This window comes from Equus przewalskii, chromosome 24 (assembly GCF_037783145.1).
Source record: "Equus przewalskii isolate Varuska chromosome 24, EquPr2, whole genome shotgun sequence".
Classification (NCBI taxonomy): Eukaryota; Metazoa; Chordata; class Mammalia; order Perissodactyla; family Equidae; genus Equus; species Equus przewalskii.
The window spans coordinates 8,415,330-8,439,385 of record NC_091854.1 but is presented as its reverse complement, the minus strand read 5'-3'; the positions used below and the strand labels follow the sequence as shown (position 1 = coordinate 8,439,385).

At 34.3% G+C, this 24,056-nt stretch overlaps 1 protein-coding gene across 1 annotated transcript in view; it reads right to left on the bottom strand.

Moving 5' to 3' along the window:
- HFM1 (helicase for meiosis 1) overlaps nt 1–24,056 on the bottom strand; it is a 106,365-nt gene that overhangs the window by 60,800 nt on the left and 21,509 nt on the right. The window contains exons 7-16 of the mRNA XM_070592760.1: nt 11,584–11,654; nt 10,985–11,117; nt 10,187–10,338; nt 9,547–9,624; nt 8,948–9,106; nt 5,780–5,980; nt 5,608–5,696; nt 899–942; nt 690–791; nt 144–289 (exon numbers count right to left, since the gene is read on the bottom strand). Of these exons, the coding sequence (XP_070448861.1) occupies nt 144–289; nt 690–791; nt 899–942; nt 5,608–5,696; nt 5,780–5,980; nt 8,948–9,106; nt 9,547–9,624; nt 10,187–10,338; nt 10,985–11,117; nt 11,584–11,654 (1,175 nt within the window). The remainder of the gene's footprint in view (nt 1–143; nt 290–689; nt 792–898; nt 943–5,607; nt 5,697–5,779; nt 5,981–8,947; nt 9,107–9,546; nt 9,625–10,186; nt 10,339–10,984; nt 11,118–11,583; nt 11,655–24,056) is intronic.

Below are 24,056 nucleotides of genomic sequence, written 5' to 3'. Positions count from 1 at the left end.
ATTTTCTCAGTTACATTTATTTCTAAACCTAATCTAAATATGAAATGTTAATCTTTTGTTTAACAAAAAATATATAAAAAGAGTTTTTTGTTTTCTACCTTGTTTTTAAAATAAGTTACAAAAAGTAAAATACTGTCACTTACTTGAGGTCGACCAGCTCTACCAATCATCTGAAGAATATCTGTTTCACTGTATTCTTCGAACATTCCTCCAGCATAATGCATTGTAGATTTTATAACTACTAGGTGAGCAGGCAAATTTACTCCCATAGCTAAAGTACTGGTAGTAACTGCATCAGATGAAGGAATATTACTTTCAAGCCATATAGCTTTATTGCTTCAGGTAGACATTTTCTCATAAAAGATATATTCTTATAAATGTAATAAAAACTCATATATAGGGAATTTAGAGAAAAAAAGAATAAAGGAACATTTCCATGTAAAATAACACATCTTAAAACCAAAAAACTACAAATTCTTACTTTTCAAATTGCACTATGTTCAGTAACATGATAAAGAACTAAAACTGTCAAAAAGTTTACTGTAGCATATATATATATATACACGTGTAGTTACACAATTTTAGATTCTTGGAAGAAAAGTAGAAATAAGTAAGAATACTTGAGCTTTTTTTCCTCTTAAAAATAATTTTCCAAAATATCTTAATATTCATAAGAATGTTTTACTTACAAAGAACTGGTAGATCTCCAACAGTAAAAGCTCCTTCAACTACTTTTCTATCTGACAGTTCCATACCAGCATGATGATAAGCAACACCATGTATTAAGATATCTACAACAGAAATATATCATCTGCTATGTACTGTTAATATTTCATCAATAATTGACTCCTTTTATCTATAGCTGAAAATGCTATTCAAAAATTAGCTCTAAACCTACCTCTCAGTTTTGAATCTCTTATGGAATGTGCACACTTCTGTAACCTATTTAAAAATACCATAAAATTACTGAGAGTTTTTCTGATTAACATCAAAAAATTCTTATTTTATTAATTATTTTGAAGCTTACAGATAAAATATTTTCACAATATCATTATTTGAAAACCATCTTCAAGAAGTAAAGTATATCAAACTTTCAAACTCAGAAGTCTCTAATTTTACAACTCAGTAAAAAAATAAATAATCCAACTAAAAACTGGGCAAAGGACCTGAATAGATATCTGCACTCCCATGTTCCCTGCAGCATTGTTCACAATAGCCAAGGTATGGAAACGACCTAACTGTCCATCGAGAGAGGTCTAGATAAAGACCATGTGGTATATATACAATGGAATATTATTCAGTCTTAGAAAAGAAGGTAATTCTGCCTTTCGTGAAAACATAGATGAACCTGGAGGGCATTATGGAAGTGAAATTGGCCATACAGAGAAAGACAAATACAGCATGGTATCACTTACACCTGGAATTTTTTTTAAAAAAAAGGTCAAACTCACAGAAACAGTAGAAAAGTGAAGTGGTTGCAAGGGGCTGAGGCTGAGGATAGGGGGAAGTAGGGAGAGGTTGGTAAAAGAGTACAAACTTAAAAAAAAAAAGTTCTTTATTTACTAGCTGTAACATCAAAGCTCACTTTTAAACCAGAAATTTGGAAAACTCGCTTTCCACAGGAAAAAAAACTTCATAAATGTTTACGTTCATTAGTCAGAACACAAGCCTACTCCCATAATTTGCCTGAAAAATATTTACAAGGAATAACAATTTTTAAACCTCTACTATAACACTAGTAAGTAAACCAAAAAAGATGGAAATAAGAAAAGTTGCCTATTGTGTTCTGAGGTACGGTACTGAAAGAAAACTGGGTTAGGTTAAAAGAGAAGAAGAAGTTAAGAGAGTTTCTTGACAATTTGAAAAGGAATCCTGGGTACTTTGAAAGATTTTGGGTTGGTAGGTCGGTTCTTAATTATGTCTAAGAACCTCCAAATTTGTGTTTTTCCATTTCCTTGTTGCAGATATGACAGTATCAGGCATTATTTAATATAACATTCACATTTTTTTTAAGGATTTATAATGTAATGAAAACAAGGCAAGAGGAAAGGACATGTTAGTGTTAAGCACAAATTCTGTGCTACACACTTTTAGATGTCTTTGAAATGTTGCCTTATCTAATTCTCACAATTGTATGGTGAGATGGACAGTTGATTTCCAAATATCCAACCCTGATTAAGATTGAAGCTGAGAGAAGCTAAGTAATGTGTCCAATGGTACACAGCTAGTAAAATTGGCAGCACTACAATTCAAATCTGGGTCTCTAACTTCATGCTGTTCCTAACAGCATTTTACTCCTGAAGAAACAGGAATAAAAAAGGAGCGTAAAGAAAGAAAAGAGGAGGGACAAAGAGTGAAGAAAGAAGAGAATCGAAGGAGAGAAATTTTCCTTGAGTAACTAGGTAAGAGTAGGAAATGAGAAAAGAAATTATGATAGACACCTCTGTGTAAAAAAATGATTATCTGAAACAAGATTAGCTTATTTGTATGCAGCAGAGAACAGGGGAAAACGGAGAGGATGGAATGGATATTAGTTTTAAGAGTACTTATATGTTATCTATTTCAGTTCCTTGCTTATATAGATAGGTTCAGCTCAAAAATGCTAATTAAGTATTCACATAGAAGGCTATATAGTTATTCTATGTGAATGACGCCACTATTGCCCTAAGAATTCTCCAAGTTTTTAAAAATTTCCTTCAGAGTTAGTCTATGAGCAAGAAAACAGGTCTTATTACTTAATAGCCACATCTCTTTCTGACTACAGGTCACATGGCCCAACTTGATCAACTAGTTTATTCACCCAACAAGTAGAAAGCTCCAAATTACTCATACCTACTTATAGCCTCTTTACTCTATACTCACAATTTTTTTTAATTCCAGTTTTACCTTTACTCTATTACTAGTTTTATAGTGAGCTGGTCAATATGTTTTTGAAACACCATCTTTATTAAAAACATTTAGAAAATTAAAAATCAAGAATGTTATAAAACCAAGTGCAGCTAGTATGAAAACTATCAATGATGCCAGCAAAATGACCTAATGGATGCATACATTCTCCCAATATGCTTGCTCACTGGCCACAAATAGTCAGGGAGTCTTCTTGATTAAAACCAGTGTCTCAGGAAGCATTCTTACTGTGAGACTACACCAATTAACTTCTGAAAGTTAACTAAGAAATGTCAAAATCTGGAAGTATTCTGTTATTTAAATGCATGATACAACAGAAAAATTATTTAATAAAAAGCTAAAAAGACCAGAGTACAAATAAGTTTGGCATGTTAGACACGTTTAGAAACCTTAGCAACAGAATCTGGGGCTTGATGGGCAAAAATAAGTCTTGTAGGAGTTGCTAGAATGCGACTGGTTCAAGAGGAACTGACATAAGCAGAGTCTCTTTCCCTAGACTACACCAACCAAAAATGGCATTCCATTCCTTTTCACTTACGCTTTTCTCAGGGAATGAAGCAAAAGCAGAACACACAAATGAGATTCTATTCAAACATTTATTGTTCCTAGTAAAACACTGACTGCAATATATGATAAATATTCTCTGGAGTATAAAACAAAGAGGTGGGTAGAAAGAAATTTATGCTATTGTTATCTTGTTAGCATTAATTTCACTTTCTCCCTTTCTGTTTACATTTCAGACCTCATCTACTTTGAGTGGATGAAATCCATCTTTTTAATGGATAGAAAGCCAAAGAATGTCAGAAAACTAAATTGGTATCTTCTAGGTTTAGTACAAATCCTTGGTTGACAAAGTGACCGGAGGAGGAAGTCACAGGATAGACTGGTAATTGGAAAGCTGATCTGACCGAAAGCAGAGAAAAGTACTTCCCCAACCCCTTACAAAATGAGTCAGAAAATTCAGTATCTGCTCATATCCACATGTAATTATTCAATCCAATTTTAGTCTGAGGTCTACCACTAAATATGTTTATTGATTCACAAAAGTTGTTATTAATAATAATAAGCTAACATTCATTAAGTAGTAAAAAGTGCTGGCACTCTGCTGAGACCTGCCAAGACGGAATGGTAAGTAAGATGACCATAAGTCTTCCTCTCCTCAAGAACTTTACAATCTAATGAATAAAATGGATATTAAAATAACAATTAAACAAAAGAGTATTTATTACAATTATAATACGGGCTATGAAATAAAAGTGCCGGGTACCTATAAAAGTAACTAAGGCGAAACTGAGGACCATGAAAAACTTTCCAAGAAGCTGACATTAAAGGTGAGATTTGATGGAGGAATAAGAGTTAGGTAAAAACCATTCCAGACAAAGAAAACATGATGCAAGAAAGCCCTTTATAGGGTGACAGTTGATATGTTCTCAGAACAGAGAGGACAACATGGCTTGACTATAGTGAGTAAAGGCATAGCATGGTCATGATGAGTCTGCAGAATTAGCTAGACATTCCATTATACAAGGTGTTGCAGGCCTTATTAAGGATTTAGGATTTTATCCTAATGACAACAAGAAACTATTAAAGGGTTATAAACAAAGATGAACCCAATAAAATAATTAAAAGAAACTATTAAAGGGTTTTAGGCAGAAAACTGACATATTTAGATTTGTAATTTTACACAATCACACCGCTAACTAGATAAAGTGGGATAAGAGTATATGTATGGTCATCAGATAAAAGGCAAGAGATTAATAGTGACTTGAACTAGGGAGGTGGCAGTGCTGAAGGAGATAAAAGGATATACTTGAGATATATTTAGAAGTAAGACTAAACAGGAGTTGGTAATTTATTGCCTATGGAGAGGAATGTGAGAGAGATATCAGTGATAGGTTTCTGCCATAAGAAACCAGGGCGATGATGTATAATTAAGATGGGGAACACTAAAGGAGGAGCTGGTTTGAGAGAAAGAACCAAGATCCTATTTTGGACATACTGAGTTTGAGATGCCCATAGATAAACAGTTGGCGACGTCAATTAGGCAGATGGACTATAGACCTAGAGCTCAGAATGGAGGTCTGGGTTGGAGCTATAAATTTAGGAATTTACAGACATATACAAATATACGTGTAGATAATATTCTTTGAACCCATGTGCTAGATACAAATACCTAGGAGAATGGAATTAGAAAGAACAAACCTTGGATAGAACCCCTAGAATGTTAACATTTAAGAGCTGGGTAGAAGAGGTGAAAAGGGGACTGGGAATGAGCAGCCAGCAAAGTAAGAAGAAACTTGGTAGGGGATGATGATGGAAGCACAGAGTCCAGAGTTTTTAAATAAGGTGGCAGTGGTCAAATGTGTTAGAGGCTCCTGAGGGATCAATTAGCAAGATCAGCTTTAGTGATAGATTACAACAGATGGTGGATTGAAAGTGGGTAAAAAAAATGAAGGCAGCAATATGAATAACCTTTAAAGAAATATGGCTGTGAAATGAAGACAGGATCATAGTTGCATTAAGATTCATTATCTCACTTAATCCTTCAAATTACTATTATCCTTATTTTGCAGATGAGGAAACTGAGGCTTGGTGAGGTCAAGTAACTTAAAAAGGTTAAGGAACGAACCTGGTTTTCTCATATTACCTAGAAGATCCTTAAAAGTCTTTCTACCTTCATGAATAAATGAAAAAATATACCTCTGTTTCTGTTCCACAGTCATAATAAATTTTGCATCTTTCACAAGAACAGAAGCAGCCTGTTGCACACCTTTCCTTGTTGCACAAAACTGAAAATGAATGAACAATATTTGTATTAATCATATTAAAAACTGAACATTACACTAAAAAATAAGCAACCAATAATCCATACCACAAGTGTAGGTTTCTGATCAGAGTATGTTTGTATAACAGTGGAGATTTTGTAGTTGAGGCTTAAATCAAACTTAAATTCAGTTTGGTTACTAGTGCAGGGAAATCCAAGGACCACTTTCCGAAGTTTAACAGGTCTGTGTCTCTCATCCATTTTCAGACATACAGCAGGTCTTGTATCATCCGAAAGCCATTCTGCAATCTTTACATAACACAAATATATACATTAAAAGTTTTTTCTAGTAAAGTTTATGGCTAAAAATAACCCAATTTATAGACTACTTTAAAGTCAAGACATAAAAATATTCAATGAAGTACCATAATCTCCCTTTATCTGAGGGGGATTTGTTCCAAGACCCCCAGTGAATGTCTGAAACCACAGATAGTACGAAATCGTATATATACTATGTTTTTTCCTATACATATATACCTATAATAAAGTTTAATGTATAAATTAGGCATAGAAAGAGATTAACAATAATAAAATAGAACAATAACAGTAATAAAATAATATAGTTACAAAATAACAATATACTGTAATAAAAGTTCTTAGCCACCTCAGCATACAATTTTTTTTCTTATTAAATCAAGAACATTCACCTTTTCACTTAAAGGAAGCATTTTATGGCTTCTCTTTGGCATATCCGAATTATCAGCATCACTATTCTCATGCTTTGGGGCCGTTACTAAACAAAATAAGGGTTACTTGATCACAAGCACTGCTATACTGCTACAGTTGATCTAATAACTGAGATGGCTACTAAGTGACTAATGGTGGGCAGTGTATACAGCATGGATACACTGAACAAAGGGATGATTCACATCCCAGGAGGGACGGAGCGAAAGGGTGTGAGAGTTCATCATGCTACTCAGAACGGCACATAATTTAAAAATTATGAATTGTTTATTTCTGGAATTTCCTATTTAATATTTTTGAACTGTGGTTGACTGTGAGTAAGGGAAACTGCAGAAAATTAAACAACAGATAAGGGGAGACTACTGTAGTCTTTTTCAATATTACATATTACATTGACACTGTTCTATTGATACATTGGTAAATAATGTCAACAGCAATATTTCAAGGTTATACCCACTTTTCACCTTGGTAAACTTCCAATTAATTATTCTTATTTTGTTTTATTTTCCTTTTTTAAGACTCCAAAGTAAAATTAAAGTTGATCTTAGCAGAGAAATTGAATTTCTCACTATCATTGTAATTTCTTTGCTATTTTTCAGAACCATGCCTAGAGATGGCTAACACTTCTTTTGTGTTGTCCTAAATACTGCCTGAAGAGTAGCAAGAATGGTTGGCTTAGATTGGCAAGGGTTGACAATCCTTCAACAAAAAATAAACACTTGAGAGATGGTAGTGCCAAAAGCACATTTCAGACTCAATGCCAGAGTCACTAGTTAATTTCTGAAGTTGTGATGAGCAATCTTTACCTTCCCATAGCCTGGTTAGTAATCAGGCTTCATGCCCTGCTATGAAACTGACCAACGCTTTGACAGGAAGATAGATTGATAAGTTTCTACTTGCACAGGAAGGAAATAACAAAACATTTTCAATGCTATCATGGGTAGGGATGAGATCACACAAGAATGTACAGTTTGAGATGAGCAAAAGGCGTAGGATGACCTTAATTTAGGGGAAAACTGAAGAAAGAGAGACAGAGAAACAGCACTCACGAAAGTAGTCATTATCACAGAGGATGAGAGTTTCAAGAATTACAGGGTGTTAATATTTAATAATTACTTACAAATCAATCAAAAAAGTTTAGTATCCCAATGTGAAAAAAGGGTAAAGGACATGACCTGGTAAGTTGCAAAAAAAGAACTTAAAGAAATTGATAGATACATTAAAAATATTTACTTTAGTAGAAATCAAAACAAAATTTTAAAATATACCATTTTACACAAGAAATTTGACAACTATTTAAAAGTAATAATAACAATAATAATTTCATTATTATACTATCCAGTGTTAGAATACAGAGAAACGGCTGATGGTAGAAGTATAAATGAATATAACATTTATTGAAAGCACTGTGTCCTTAGAGTTTAATATATCCTTTGACTCAGTTATTCTACTCTAGAAGTCCATCCTATGGAAAGAATCGTGATGTTTTCAAAGGTACGTTAATTTCAGTACTATTTACAAAAGCAAAAAATGGAAATAATCTCCTGTCATTAAGGTATTAAATAAATAAATTCCAATAAAACAACAAAAACTATTAAAGAATATTTAATAACATGAAAACGTTTGTAGGTGACATGCAAGCCATAAAAGTGTATGTACATTATGATTCCATCTACACATCTGGAAAGACAAACACTGGATTTTTGTTGTTTACATATACTTTAAAATTTTCTCTATTATTCTTGAATATGAACAAAACAAGTTGCCATTTTAAGAAGAGAAAAATGATTAATTGTGCCAAATTAAAGATAAAGCCAAAATTTTCCATTGGATTAGACAATATAGCAGTTATCTGTGAAAACAATTTCTAAGAAGTAATAGGGGAAAAACGTCATATCATAGTAGGCTGAGAAGTAAATAGGAATTAGAAAATAGAGTAAGACTGTACTATTTTTCAAGTTTGCCAAAAAATTGAAGAAAAAATTAGGACATATTCATTATATAAAGTATAATACTGCATACAATTACTTCTTTACATGTCCATGTACACCATTAACCATGAGATCTTCCTCAAAGGCAGGGTCTATACGTTTCATTTTTGCATCTATCATTAGTGCTTACCATAATGCAAGACACAAAGAACTGAGGGAGGAGGGTGGTAATCATCTAACTACTTTTATTCTCCATCATACTTTGCCATACAACTAGAGCCAGCTGGTTACAATAATCATAACATATTATTAGTCAAGTTATTATGAGGCAACTGAAACCCATAAAACTAAGACTTTTAGATACTAGCAAACAACAAACTTGCACCAAAAATGTTTTATTAAACCCGATCAACCAAATTTTATGGCATTAATATTGCCATACCTATGAAATCTAACCATAACTTTCTACAACATACTTTCCTATTAAATTGGTTAGAGGATTTACAGTAAAAAAAAAAAATCCTCACTTTTCTCTAACATTGAAATAACTAAATTATTTCACTAGTCATAATAAATCTGATAGACTAAAATTCTAACTTACATCCTCAGCATTTGGAATTGTTGCAGATACAGCTACAAATCTCATTGGAATAATACTGCTGGTATTTTCTAAAGTATGAGACAAAGACTGCACAGTTTTCATTCTACTGACTACAACTTCAAGAGTTGGTCCACGATTTTCATCTTTTACAATATGCACCTAAGAAAGAAATCAAAAAAAGAATCATTAGCTATAAAAATAAAAATCTATCTAATCAATTAAAATGTGCAGGCCAGCCCTGGTGTCCTAATGGTTAAGTTTGGCACATGAAACTTTGGCAGCCTGGGTTTGGTTCCTGGGTACGGACCTACACCACTCATCTACCTACCTACATCATAGTTGCCATGCTGTGGTGGTGGCTCACATACAAAAAGGGGAAAATGGGCAGGAGATATTAGCTCAAGGAGAATCTTTCTCAGCAAAAATAAATAAATAAATAAAATGTGCAATAATATTAACACTCTTTCTTAAGAAAATAAGCATTTTTCACTTGAAGGAATAAACAAACATATAGTGTGCTTGGAAATGTCTTGTTTCTTTCCTTCTATTCTAATCATGTTTTTATGTTTATCTCTAAAAGTGAATAATATGTTCACTACCTCATCAATGAGAAACAGTCGAACCAGCTGGACCAAAGAGTTGTCTCTCCATTTCCTAGTCATGCTATCCCATTTTTCCTAGAGAAGAAATGCAAGTGGTTTAAAATGATAAGGAATTATAACAACTATTATTAGGATAACAATAAAATTTTTAACACGACATGTTACAAATGGGAAATATTTTAGTTGACATCTTAAAAGTATCCTGAAAAAGATTTAACAATTAAAAAATTTTTTTAAGAATTTGACTGTCTTACAAGTGTTTAAAAAACTGAACCCTCATTTATTTTTAAGTTAAACCAAAACTATTCAAAATTATAGTTTAATTGCCCTTTTTAATCTCTACAAAGGTCCTAAACTTGGGTAAAAGAATACAAGCAATAAGTACGATTTTGAATTATTCACAATAACACATTGCCTATTCATATCTTTTGCCTATTCTTCCCATTTGGTTGTTTGTCTTTTGCTTATTGATTTGTAAGTATTCCTTATATATCCTGAACACTGGTACTTTTTATTTGTTTTTTTCCATTGCAAATATATTCTTCTACTTTGTATTTTCTTTCAACTTTTTTCCTTGGTAAAGAGAAACATATTTTCTAATAAACCAGGGAAACAATAAAGTATAAATAACACCTACTGGAGTGGTCATAATAATATGGGCATGCTGAATCTCAAATAGGTCATCCATTACTGTATCTCCTGTGAGTTCTTTACAATTCAATCCTATTGGTCCAAATTTTTCTTTCCAGTCATAGAAACGCTGACTACACAAGGCTTTTATTGGTGCCACTATAACAATATAAGATATTTATTTTGAATGTCAGTACAATTTAAAAATTATTTTCACAAACATTAGTTAAATACACATCTAGGTGCTGCCTAATATTTATAAATTAAAAGTTAACAATATGAGCATATTATTTAGAGCTATAAAGGTAATCATCAAATAGAACTAAAAATAGAAAAAGAAGTGACTACTCAGGGAATTGTAACCAAGAGTGAAGAAAAGTAGGGCCGGAGATTATTGCTTTTCATGATAAGTCCTTTTGGGATAATTGATTTTTTTAATTGTGTGCATAAATTACTTGGATGAAAAATTTTTAAAAAATATATACCTAAGAAAGAAGAGTAGAGGTTCCTACGGAAATTCCTAGAATTATAAAATGTTTGATTTTATTTGTTCATCTTGTCTGTCCTTTTAAAAAGAAACATGTAAAGGTCAAATTCTAAATATTACTTCTTATTTATAACTCTAGGAAAATGTGTTTTGAATTTAATGTAACAGATAAGACCAAATGTGATATGTCTTTTTTAAAAAGCATGAAAAACCAAATAATAATTTCTAAGGCTTGAACTTGAACTTATTTCTTACTTTTGTATCAATGGCTTTTCATTATTATAATTAATTATCACTATTATAATATGTAATACTTACTGTAAACAATTTTAATGTTCGACCATGGCAATGGTACTTCCATTAACAATCTTGTTATAGCTAGTTCAAATACTACAGTTTTCCCAGAACCAGTTGGAGCACAAATCACAAAGTTTCTATCTGTGTAAAGAAGCTAAAAAATAAAATTTAGGAAATCATGGAATATATAGAATTTTTCATTCACATTCGCAATTTGTCAGAAAATATGCCTTAGGAAGACTCTATGGAATAATAGTTCACACATTTTTTACCTCTAAACTTATTAAAATTGTAACCATGCTCTAGATCCACCACCCTCAAAAAATAACACTATTAATAATTTACCATCTAGTTTTATTTGTCAAATATGCTAGACCTAGAAGAAAATCATTTATTCAGCTTCCAGACAAATTTTTATAAATCTAATAAATACAAACCAACCCACATATGAAAATCACATGTAGTCACTTAACAAATATTTTTTAAGCTTCTATAATGTACCAATTACTAAGAGTGGCACTGGGGACATAGAGACGAATGTGATCTAGTCCCTGCCCTTAGAGAGCACACAACCTAGTAAGAAAAGGTAGATAAGTAAGTTATTATAATAAAATACTTACATCATCAAAGGCTTTGGACTGTATATAGTTGAAATATGGAAATTCTTTGAAAATACTTCTAAATTTTGCCGCTTAGAATCACATTAAGGAGTCAAATATTTCAGAATTTTAAAAACTGGTTATTTTTAATTTTAAAATTAAGTTAAAGTAATATTAACTGACAATATTTAATGATGAGGCTTTAATATTTGTTATTTTGGCATCATAAGAAAGCACTTAACAAATAAAGTGGGAGAGACCAAGATGGTGACATAGGAAGCTTCTGAACTTCCATCTTTCCATAGATCCACAGAATATACAGCTACACACAGACAAATTCCCTCTGAGAGAAATCCCCAAACTAGCTGAGTGACTCCTACACATTGAGCAAATGAGAAAATACCCACATCGAAATGAGCAGGAAACACAGAGACAACTCTCGCCCTAAATTCCCTGGCAAGTACCACATAGTTGGGAAGAAATCCTCAACTTCCAGCTTCTCCTTGAGGGAGACCAAACCTCTAGTGCCCCAACTTTGAAGGCTCCCACTTGAGGGACAGGCCCCCAAAACACCCTGTTCTGTAAGCCACTGGGGCTTCTATTCACAAGTCTCACAGGACTATACCACACAAAGAAGCAGTTTTTAGATGGGCACAGAAATGCTCCCCCACCCCAGAGGTATACACCCAGGCTCAGTGCACAGAGAGCAGGCAAAAATGCCGATCTCCAGCTTCTCCCTGGAAGGGATTTAGTGGCTTCCTGGGAGCCACTAAGAACAAAGACAGTGGCTTGGACTATCACAAAGGTTTGAGAAGCAACCAGGAGCTTGAGCCTGGCTGACTGACAAGGTCTATCTCCTACATGAAACCAGTCTCTCAAGACTGGGGAGGTGCATGTTTTATTTAATGTGCAGAAACCAACAGAGAGAATGAATCAATGAGAATGAAGAAACAAAGGAATATATTCCAAACAAAAGAACAAGATAAATCTCCAGAAACCAAACCTAATGAAACAGAGGTAAGTGGTTTACCTGACAGAGAGTTCAAAATAACACATCAAAATGCTCACTGAGGTCAGGAGAGCAATGCATGAACAAAGTGAGAATTTCAACAGTCATAGAAAATATTTAAAAAGTACCAAGCAGAAATCATAGAGCTGATGAATACAATAAGAACTGAAAAACTCAGTAGAGAGGTTCAACAGCAGAAAGATCAAGTGAAAGAAAGGATCAGTGAACTCAAAGACAGGGCAGTGGAATTAATGTAATCAGAGAAGTAAAATGAAAAAAGAATGACAAAGAGTGAAGAAGGCATAAGGGACTTATGGGACACCATCAAGAAGACTAATATACATTATAGGTGGTCCCATAAAGAGAAATCAAGAAGGAAACATTAAGCTTAAATTACACATTAAACCAGATGGATCCAACAGACATACACAGAACATTCCCTCCAACAGCAGCAGAATATACATTCTTCTCAAGTGCAGATGGAACATTCTGCAAGACAGATCATACGTTAGGCCACAAAACAAGTCTTAATAAATTTAAGAAGACTGAAATCACATCAAGCATTTCTCCAACCACAATGGCATGAAACTAGAAATCAATTACGAGAAGAAAACTGGAAAATTCACAAATATGTGGAGATTAAACAACATGATCCTGAACAATCAGTGGATCAAAGAAGAAATCAAAAGGGAAATTAAAAACAAGTCTCAAGACAAATGAAAATGGACACAACATACCAAAACATACGGAATGCAAGAAAAGCAGTTATGGGACTGGCACCATAGTGTAGTGGTTAAGTTTGCGAGTTCTGCTTTGGCAGCCTGAGATTCACAGGTTCAGACCCCAGGTGCAGACCTACACATCGCTCATCAAGCCATGCTGTGGTGGCATCCCACATACAAAAAATAGAGGATGACTGGCAGAGATGTTAGCTCAGGGACGATCTTCCTCAAGCAAAAAGAGGAAGATTGGCAACAGAAGCTCAGGGCCAATCTTCCTTAACAGAAAAGAAAAGCAGTTCTAAGAGGCAAATTTATAGCAACAAATGCCTATATGAAGAAAAAAGAAAGATCACAAATAAAATACCTAACTTTATACACCTCAAGGAACTAGAAAAGGAAGAATAAAATAAGCCCAAAGTTAGCAGAACGAGTTAAAAGAGAATACAGATAGACAACTCAATGAGTTCAGGAGCTATGTCACAAAAGAGCTTGATACTATAAAGAAGAACCAATCAGAGATATTGGAGATGAAGAACACAATGGAGGAGACTAAGAAAAATCTAGAGTCTCTGAACAATAAGGTCAATAATATGGAGGACAGAATTAGCAATTTGGAGGATAGGAATATAGAAATGCTGCAGATAGAGGAGGAGAAAGAACTAAGACTAAAAAGAAATGAAGAAACTCTCCGAGAATTATCCAACTCAATTAGGAAATGCAACATAAGGATTATAGGTATCTCAGAGGGAGAAGAGAAGGAGAAGGAGGCAGAAAGCCTGTTCAAAGAAATAATGGCTGAGAACTTTCCAAACCTGGGGAGAGAGATGGAACTCCCTGTGACAGAAGCCAATAGATCTCCAAACTTTATCAATGTAAAAAGACCAACCCCAAGACATATAGTAGTGAAGCTTGCAAAAGTCAATGACAAAGAGAAAATACTAAGGGCAGCAAGGCAGACGAAAATAACCTACAAAGGAACCCCCATAAGGCTGTCAGCAGATTTCTCAGCAGATACCTTACAGGCTAGAAGAGAGTGGAATGATATATTCAAAACTCTGAAGGACAAAAACTTACAGCCAAGAATACTCTATCCAGCAAAAATATCCTTCAAATATGATGGAGAAATAAAAACTTTCCCAGATAAACAAAAGTTAAGGGAGTTCATTGCCACAAGACCTCCCCTACAAGAAATGCTCAGGAAGATACTCATACCTGAAAAATCAAAAAAGGGAAAGGGGTTACAAAACCTAGAGCAAAGGAGATAAGTAGAAAGACAAAATCAGAAAGTTGCAGCTCTCCATCAGAACAGGTTAGCAAAAGTTAAGTACAACATTAAAGATAAAAGGAAGGGAAACACCAAGAATAAATATAATCTTGTCATTTTAACCACAAACTCACAACACAAGAAGGAAGAGAAAAAAAAAAAATCTGACAATAACAACCTAGAAGGGGAAGAGGAAAGGGATGGAACGGCTTAATCTAAGGAGATAAGAGGCTATCAGAAAATGGACTATCTCATCTACGAGATGTTTTATACAAACCACTTGGTAACCACTAAACAAATAACAAGAATAAAGACACAAATTACAAATAAGAAGAAAGTCAATATAGAAACCTATCTACCTGAATTACTAGCCCAAAAATCATGGGACGAGAAACAAAGGAAATGCAAGAGAACCGGAAAACAAGTGATAAAATGGCAGCATTAGGCCCCCACATTTCAATAATCACTCTAAATGTAAATGGATTGAACTCTCCAATCAAAAGACACAGAGTGGCAGGATGGATTAAAGAACAAGACCCAACAATATGCTGCCTCCAGGAAACACACCTTAGCCCCAAAGACAAACACAGACTCAGAATGAAGGGATGGAAGATAATACTCCAAACTAATAATGAACATAAGAAAGCAGGTGTTGCCATACTTATATCACACAAAGTAGCCTTCAAAGCAAAACAAACAAAGAAAGACAAAGAGTGGCAGTTTATAATGATAAAAGGGACACTCAACCAAGATAACATAACACTTATATATGCACCCAACACAAGAGCACCAAAATTTGTAAAACAACTATTAACAAAACTAAAAGGAGACATCAACAACAATAGTAGGGGACCTCAACACCTCATTAACACCAATGGATAGATCATCCAGACAGAAAATCAACAAGGAACTTATAGAATTAAATGAAAAATTAGACCAGATGGACTTAATAGATATATATAGAACACTCCATCCAAAAACAGCAGGTTACACATTCTTCTCAAGTGCACAAGGAACATTCTCAAGAATAGACCATATCTTGGGAAGCAAAGCAAGCCTCAATAAATTCAAGAGGGTTGAAATAATATCAAGCATCTTTTCTGATGACAATGCTATGAAACTAGAAATTAACTACAAGAATAAAGCTGGGAAAGGGGCAAAAATGTGGAGACTAAACAACATGCTACTGAACAAACAATGGATTATTGAAGAAATTAAAGAAGAAATCAAATATTATCTGGAGACAAATGAAAATGAAAACACGCCATACCAACTCATTTGGGACACAGCAACAGCAGTCCTCAGAGGGAAATTCACTGCAATACAGGCTCACCTCAATAAACAAGAAAAACCTCAGATAGGCAATCTCAAACAACACCTAACAGAATTAGAAAAAGAAGAACACACAAAGCCCAAAGTCAGTAGAAGGAGGGAAATAATAAAAATTAGAGCAGAAATAAACGATATTGAAACAAAAAAGACAGTAGAAAGGATCAATGAAACAAAGAGTTGGTTCTTCGAAAAAATAAACAAAATTGACAAACCCTTAGCCAGACTCACTAAGAAAAAAAGAGAGAAGACTCAAATAAATAAGATTAGAAATGAGAGAGGAGAAATCACAATAGATACCACAGAAATACAAAGGATCATAAGAGAATACTATGAAAAACTATATGCCAACAAACTGGACAACCTAGAAGAAACGGATAAATTCTTAGACTCTTACAACCTCCCAAAACTGAAGCAGAAAGAAATAGAGAATCTAAATAGACCAATCACAAGTAAAGAAATCAAAACAGCAATCAAAAACTTCCCCAAAAATAAAAGTTCAGGACCAGACAGCTTCTCTGGAGAATTCTACCAAACAGTCAAAGAAGATTTAATACTTATCCTTCTCAAACTATTCCAGAAAATTGAGGAAGATGGAGCACTTCCTAACACATTCTATGAAGCCAACATCACCCTGATCCCAAAACCTGACAAGGACAACACAAACTAGGAAAACTACAGGCCAACATCACTGATGAACATAGATGCAAAAATCCTAAACAGAATTTTGGCAAACCAAATACACCAATACATTAAAAAGATTATACACCATGATCAAGTGGGATTTATACCACGGACACAGGGATGGTGCAACATCCGCAAGTCAATCAATGTGATAAACTATATTAGCAAAATGAGAAACAAAAACCACGTGATCATCTCAATAGATGCAGAGAAAGCATTTGACAAGATCCAACATCCATTTATGATAAAAACCCTCAATAAAGTGGGTATAGAAGGAAAGTACCTCAACATAACAGAGGCCATATATGACAAACCCACAGCCAACATCATATTCAATGGGCAAAAACTGAAAGCCATCCTTCTGAGAACAGGAACAAGACAAGGATGTCCACTCTCACCACTCTTATTCAACATAGTACTGGAGGTTTGGGCCAGTGAAATTCAGCAGGAAAAAGAAATAAAAGGAATCCAAATAGGCAATGAAGAAGTGAAACTCTCACTGTTTGCAGACGGCATGATCTTATATATAGAAAACCCCAAAGAATCCATAGGAAAACTATTAGAGATAATCAATAGCTACAGCAAAGTTGCAGGATATAAAATCAACATACATAAATCAGTAGCATTTCTATACTCTAACAACGAACTAACAGAAAAAGAACTCAAGAACTCAATCCCATTCACAATCACAACAAAAAGAATAAAATACCTTGGGGTAAATTTAACCAAGAAAGTGAAAGACCTATACAACGAAAACTATAAGACTTTCCTGAAAGAAACCGATGATGACATAAAGAGATGGAAAGAATTCCATGCACATGAATTGGAAGAATAAACATAGTTAAAATGTCCATACTACCTAAAGCAATCTACAGATTCAATGCCATCCCAATCAGAATCCCAATGACATTCTTTACAGAATTAGAACAAAGAATCCTAAAATTCATATGGGGCAACAAAAGACCCCGAATTGCTAAAGCAATCCTGAGAAAGAAGAACAAAGCTAGAGGCATCACAATCCCTGACTTCAAAGCATACTACAAAGCTACAATAATCAAAACAGCATGGCACTGGTACAAAAACAGGTGCACAGATCAATGGAACAGAATTGAAAGCCCAGAAATAAAACCCCACATCTATGGACAACTAATCTTCAACAAAGAAGCTGAGGGCCTACAATGGAGAAAAGAAAGTCTCTTCAACAAATGGTGCTGGGAAAACCGGAAAGCCACATGTAAAAGAATGAAAATTGACCATTCTTTTTCACCATTCACAAAAATAAACTCAAAATGGATCAAAGACCTAAAGATTAGACCTGAAACAATAAGTCTTCTAGAAGAGAACATAGGCAGTACACTCTTTGACTCAGTATCAAAAGGATCTTTTTGGACACCATAACTCCTCAGACGAGGGAAACAACAGAAAGAATAAACAAATGGGACTTCATCAGACTAAAAAGCTTCTTCAAGACAAGGGAAAACAGGATTGAAACAAAAAAACAACCCTCTAGTTGGGAAATAATATTTACAAGTTATTTATCTGACAAAGGGTAAATCTCCATAATATATAAAGAACTCACACAGCTCAACAACAAAATATCAAACAACCCAATCAAAAAATGGGCAGCGGACATGAACAGACATTTCTCCAAACAAGATATATGGATGGCCAATAGACACATGAAAAGATGCTCATCATCAGGGAAATGCAAATCAAAACTACACTAAGATATCACCTTACATCTGTTAGAATGGCAATAATATTCAAAACAAAAAGTGACAAATGTTGGAGAAGTTGTGGAGAAAAAGGAGCACTCATACACTGTTGGTGGGAATGCTAACTGATGCAGCCACTATGGAAAACAGCATGGAGATTTCTCAAAATATTAAAAATAGAAATACCTTATGACCCAGCCATTCCACTACTGGGTATCTATCCAAAGAACTTGAAATCAGTAATTCCAAAAGTCCCATGCACCCCTATGTTCATCGCAGCATTATTTACAATAGCCAAGACATGGAAGCAACCTAAGTGCCCATCGACTGATGATTGGATAAAGAAGATATGGTGAATATATATACAATGGAACACTACTTAGCCATAAAAAATGATAAAATCGTCCCATTCTCAACAAAATGGATGGACCATGAGGGTATTATATTAAGTGAAATAAGCCACATAGAGAAAGACAAACTCTGTATGACTCCACTCATAGGTGGAAGTTAAACATATAGACAAAGAGAACTGGGTCATGGTTACCAGGGAAATGGGGAGTGGGGGGAGGGCACAAAGGGTGAAGTGGTGCACCTACAACATGACTAACAATAGTGTAAAACTGAAATTTCACAAGGTTGTAAACTATCATAATCTTAATAAAAAGTTTAAAAAAAAAGAAACCAGCCTTACAAGAAGTGCTAAAGTGACTTATTTAAGTGGAAAAGAGAAGACCACAAACAGGAATAAGAATATCATTTAAAAAAAGCAGTAAAATCAGTGGTACAGGAAAATATACAATAAACATAGCAGATCAATGACCTGTGAAGCTTGATATGAGGGTCAAAAGACAAAAGCACTAAAATTATCTATTTTGATAATAAGAGGGTAATGGATATGCACGCACAAAAAAAAGGTTAGATATGATATCAAAAACAAAAAATGTGGGAGGATGGGAGTAAAAGAGTAGAGCATTTAGCAGAAGGTCAAACTAAAGAGACCATCAACTTAATACAGATTGCTATATATGTAGGTTATTATATATGAACCACATGTTAGTCAAAAACCAGAAACCTATAATAAATACACAGAAAACTAAGAGAAAGGAACTCAAACATAATACTAAAGAAAGCCATCAAACCACAAGGGAAGACAGTAAGAGAAGAAGAAAGGAACAGAGAAGAACTACTAAAACACACAGAAAAAAAGCAACAAAATGACAATAAGTACATTCTTATCAATAGCTACTTTAAATGTCAATAGACTAAATGCTCCAATCAAAAGGCACAGGGTGGCCAACTGGATAAAAAAACAAAACCCATATATATGCTGCATACAAGAGACACACTTCAGACCTAAAGACACTCACAAACTGAAAGTGAAGAGATGGAAAAAGATACTCCATGCAAATGACAATGCTAATAAAGCTGGGGTAGCAACACTTATATCAGACAAAATAGATTTTAAAACAAAACTGTAACAAGAGCCAAAGAAGGGCACTACATAATGATAAAGAGAACAATCCAACAAGAGGATATAACACTTGTAAATATCTATGCACCCAATAGAGGAGCATCTAAATATATAAAGCAATTATTAACAGACATAAAAGGAGAAATAGACAGCAACACAATAATACTAAGGGACTTTAACACTCTGCTTAGACCAATGGATAGATCATCCAAACAGAAGATCAATAAGGAAACATTGGCCTTAAATGACACATTAGATCAGATGGACACAGTAGCTATACACAGAACATTCCATCCAAAAACCACAAAATACACATTCTTTTCAAATGCATGTGGAACATTTTCCAGGATAGATCAGGCACTAGGCCACAAAACAAGTCTCAATAAATTTAAGAAGACTGAAATAATACCAAGCATTTTTTCTGACCACAACAGTATGAAACTAGAAATCAACTACAGGAAGAAAATCGGAAAAGCCACAAATATGTGGAAACTAAACAAAATGCTACTGAACAATGAATGGGTCAATGAAGAAACCAACGGAGAAATTTAAAAAACACCTGGAGAAAACTGAAAATAAAAATAGAACATGCCAAAATTTATGGGATACAGCAAAAGTGGTTCTAAGGGGGAAGTTTATAACAATACAGGCCTTCCTCAACACACAAGAAAAATTTCAAATAAACAATCTAACAGTGCACCTAAAGGAACTGGAAAAAGAACAAAAAACAAAGCCCAAAATTAGGAGAAGGAAGGAAATAATAAAAATCAGAGCAGAAATAAATGAAATAGAGACTAAAAAAAAAAAACAGAAAAAAATTAATGAAACTAAGAGCTGGTTCTTTGAACAGATAAACAAAATTGGCAAGCTTCTAGCTAGACTCACTAAGAAAAAAAAGAGAAGGCTCAAATAAATAAAATCAGCAATGAAAGAGGAGAAATTATAATGGACACCTCAGAAACACAAAAGATTATTAAGAGAATACTTGGAAAAGCTATATGCCAACAAATTGGATAATCTAGAAGAAATGGATAAATTCTTAGAATCACACAACCTCCCAAAACTGAATCAAGAAGAAATAGACAATCTGAATAGACCAATTGCCAGTAAGGAAATAGAAACAGTAATCAAAAACCTCCCTGAAAGGGGCTGGCCCCGTGGCCGAGTGGTTAAGTTCGCGCGCTCCGCTGCAGGCGGCCCAGTGTTTCGTTGGTTCGAATCCTGGGCACGGACATGGCACTGCTCATCAGACCACGCTGAGGCAGCGTCCCACATGCCACAACTAGAAGGACCCACAACGAAGAATATACAACTATGTACTGGGGGGCTTTGGGGAGAAAAAGGAAAAATAAAATCTTTAAAAAAAATAAATAAATAAAAAACAACTCTTAAAAAAAAAAAAAAATCCCTGAAAATAAAAGTCCAGGACCAGAGGGCTTCCCTGGTGAATTCTACCAAACATTCAAAGAAGACTTAACACCTATCCTTTTCAAACTCTTCCAAAAAATTGAAGAGGAGGGGAAGCTTCCTAACTCATTCTATGAAGCCAAAATTACCCTGATACCAAAACCAGATAAGGACAAGACAAAAAAGAAAATTACAGGCCAATATCACTAACGAACATTGATGCAGAAATCCTCAAGAAAATACTAGCAAATCGAATACAACACATTAAAAAGATCAAGTAGAATTTATTCCAAGGATGCAGGGATGGTTCAACACATGCAAATAAATCAACATGATATACCATATTAACAAAATGTAGAATAAAAATCACATGATCATCTCCATAGTTGCAGAGAAAGCATTTGACAAGATACATCATCCATTTATGATAAAAACTCCAAATAAAATTGGTATAGAAGGAAAGTACCTCAACATAATAAAGGCCATACATGACAAACCCACAGCTAATATCATTCTCAATGGAGAAAAACTTAAAGCTATCCCTCTAAGAACAGGAAACAGACAAGGATGCCCACTTTCACCACTCTCATTCAACACAATATTGGAAGTTCTAGCTAGAGCAATCAGGCAAGAAAAAGAAGTAAAAGGGACCCAAATTGGAAAGGAAGAAGTGAAACTGTCACTATTTGCAGATGACACTGATTTCATATCTAGAAAATCCTAAAGAATCCACCAAGAAACTTTTAGAAATAATAAATGAATACAGTAAAGTTGCAGGATACAAAATCAATATATAAAAATCAGTTACATTTTTATTCACTAACAACAAAGTAGCAGAAAGAGAAATTAAGAATATAATCCCATTTACAATTGCAAAAAGAATAAAATACCTAGGAGTAAATTTAAGCAAAGAGGTGAAAGATGTGTACACTGAAAATTATAAAACACTGCTGAAAGAAAAAGAAGACATAAAGAAACGGAAAGATATTCCACACTCTTGGTTGGAAGAATTAACAAAGTTAAAATGCCCATACTCCCTAAAAGCAAACTACAGATTCAATGCAATCCCCATAAATGTTCCAAGGACATTTTTCACAGAAATGGAACAAAGAATCCTAAAGTTTATATAGAACAACAAAAGACTCTGAATAGCCAAAGGAATCCTGAGGAAAAAGAACAAAGCTGGAGGTATCACACTTTCAGACTTCAAAATATACTACAAAGCTATAGTAATCAAAACAGCACGGTACTGGCACAAAAACAGATGCACAGATCAATGGAACAGAATTGAGAGCCCAAAAATAAACCTACAACATCTATGGACAGCTAAGTTTTGACAAGAGAGCCAAGAACATGCAATGGAGAAAGGAAAGTCTCTTCAACCAACGGTGCTGGGAAAACTGAACAGTCATATGCAAAAGAATGAAAGTAGACCATTACTTTACACCATACACAAAAATTAACTCAGAATGGATTAAAGACTTGAGTGTAAGACATGAAACTCCTAGAGGAAAACATAGCCAGTACACTCCTCAACATTGGTCTTACCAGCATATTTTCAAGTACTATGTCTGACTGGGCAAGGGAAACAATAGAAAAAATAAACAAATGAGACTATATCAAACCAAAAATCTTCTGCACAGCAAAGGAAATCATCAACAAAACGAAAAGACAATCTAACAATTGGGAGAAGATACCTGCAAACCATATATCTTATAAGGGGTTAATATCCAAAATTTACAAAGAACTCATATATCTCAACAACAAAAAAACTAACAACCCAATTAAAAAATGGGCAAAAGACCTGAATAGACATTTCCCCAAAGAAGATATACAGATGGCCAACAGGCATGTGAAAAGATGTTCAACCTCACTAATTATCAGAGAGATGCAAATCAAAACTACAATGAGATATTATCTCACACCCATCAAAATGGCTATAATTAACAAGACAGGAAATAATAAGTTTTGGAGAGGATGTAGAGAAAATGGAACTCTCATACACTGCTGGTGGGAGTGCAAACTGGTGCAGCCACTACGGAAAACAGTATAAGAGAGTCCTCAAAAAATTAAGAATAGAACTACCATATGATTCACCTATTCCATTGCTGAGTATCTATCCAAAGAACATGAAAACACAAATGCATAAAGATATATGCACTCCTATGTTCACTGCAGCATTATTCACAATAGCCAAGACTTGGAAGCAACCTTGGTGCCCATCAAGGGACGAACGGATAAAGAAGATGTGGTGTGTATATATGTATATATATATATATATATACACATATACACACACACACTAACACACACACACACACACACAATGGAACACTACTCAGCCACAAAAAAGGATGAAATCTGGCCATTTGTGACAACATGGATGGACCTTGAGGGTATTATGCTAAGTGAAATAAGTCAGAGGGAGAAAGTTAAATACCATATGATCTCACTCATAAATAGAAGATAAAAACAACAACAAAGAAACACATAGACAGAGATTGGATTGGTGGTTACCAGAGGCGAAGGGAAGAGGGTGAAAGGAGTGATTAGGTACACGTGTATGGTGATGGATTGTAATTAGTCTTTGGGTAGTGAACATGATGTAATCTACACACAAATCGAAATATGATGTACACCCAAAATTATGTTATAAGCCAATGTTACCACAGTAAAAAATAAATAAAATACTATATGACGTTTTATATACTGTTACAACTGTTCAGATCTATGCTCTTCCCCACCTCCCATCTCAACAATGTTAACTCCACAAGGGCAAGAATTCATTGTCTGTTTTCTTAACGGACATATCCCAAATACCTAGAATAGTGCCTGGCACACAGTAAATACTCAATTGACACAGGTTTGCATTTAGTAAATCAAGCAAATAATT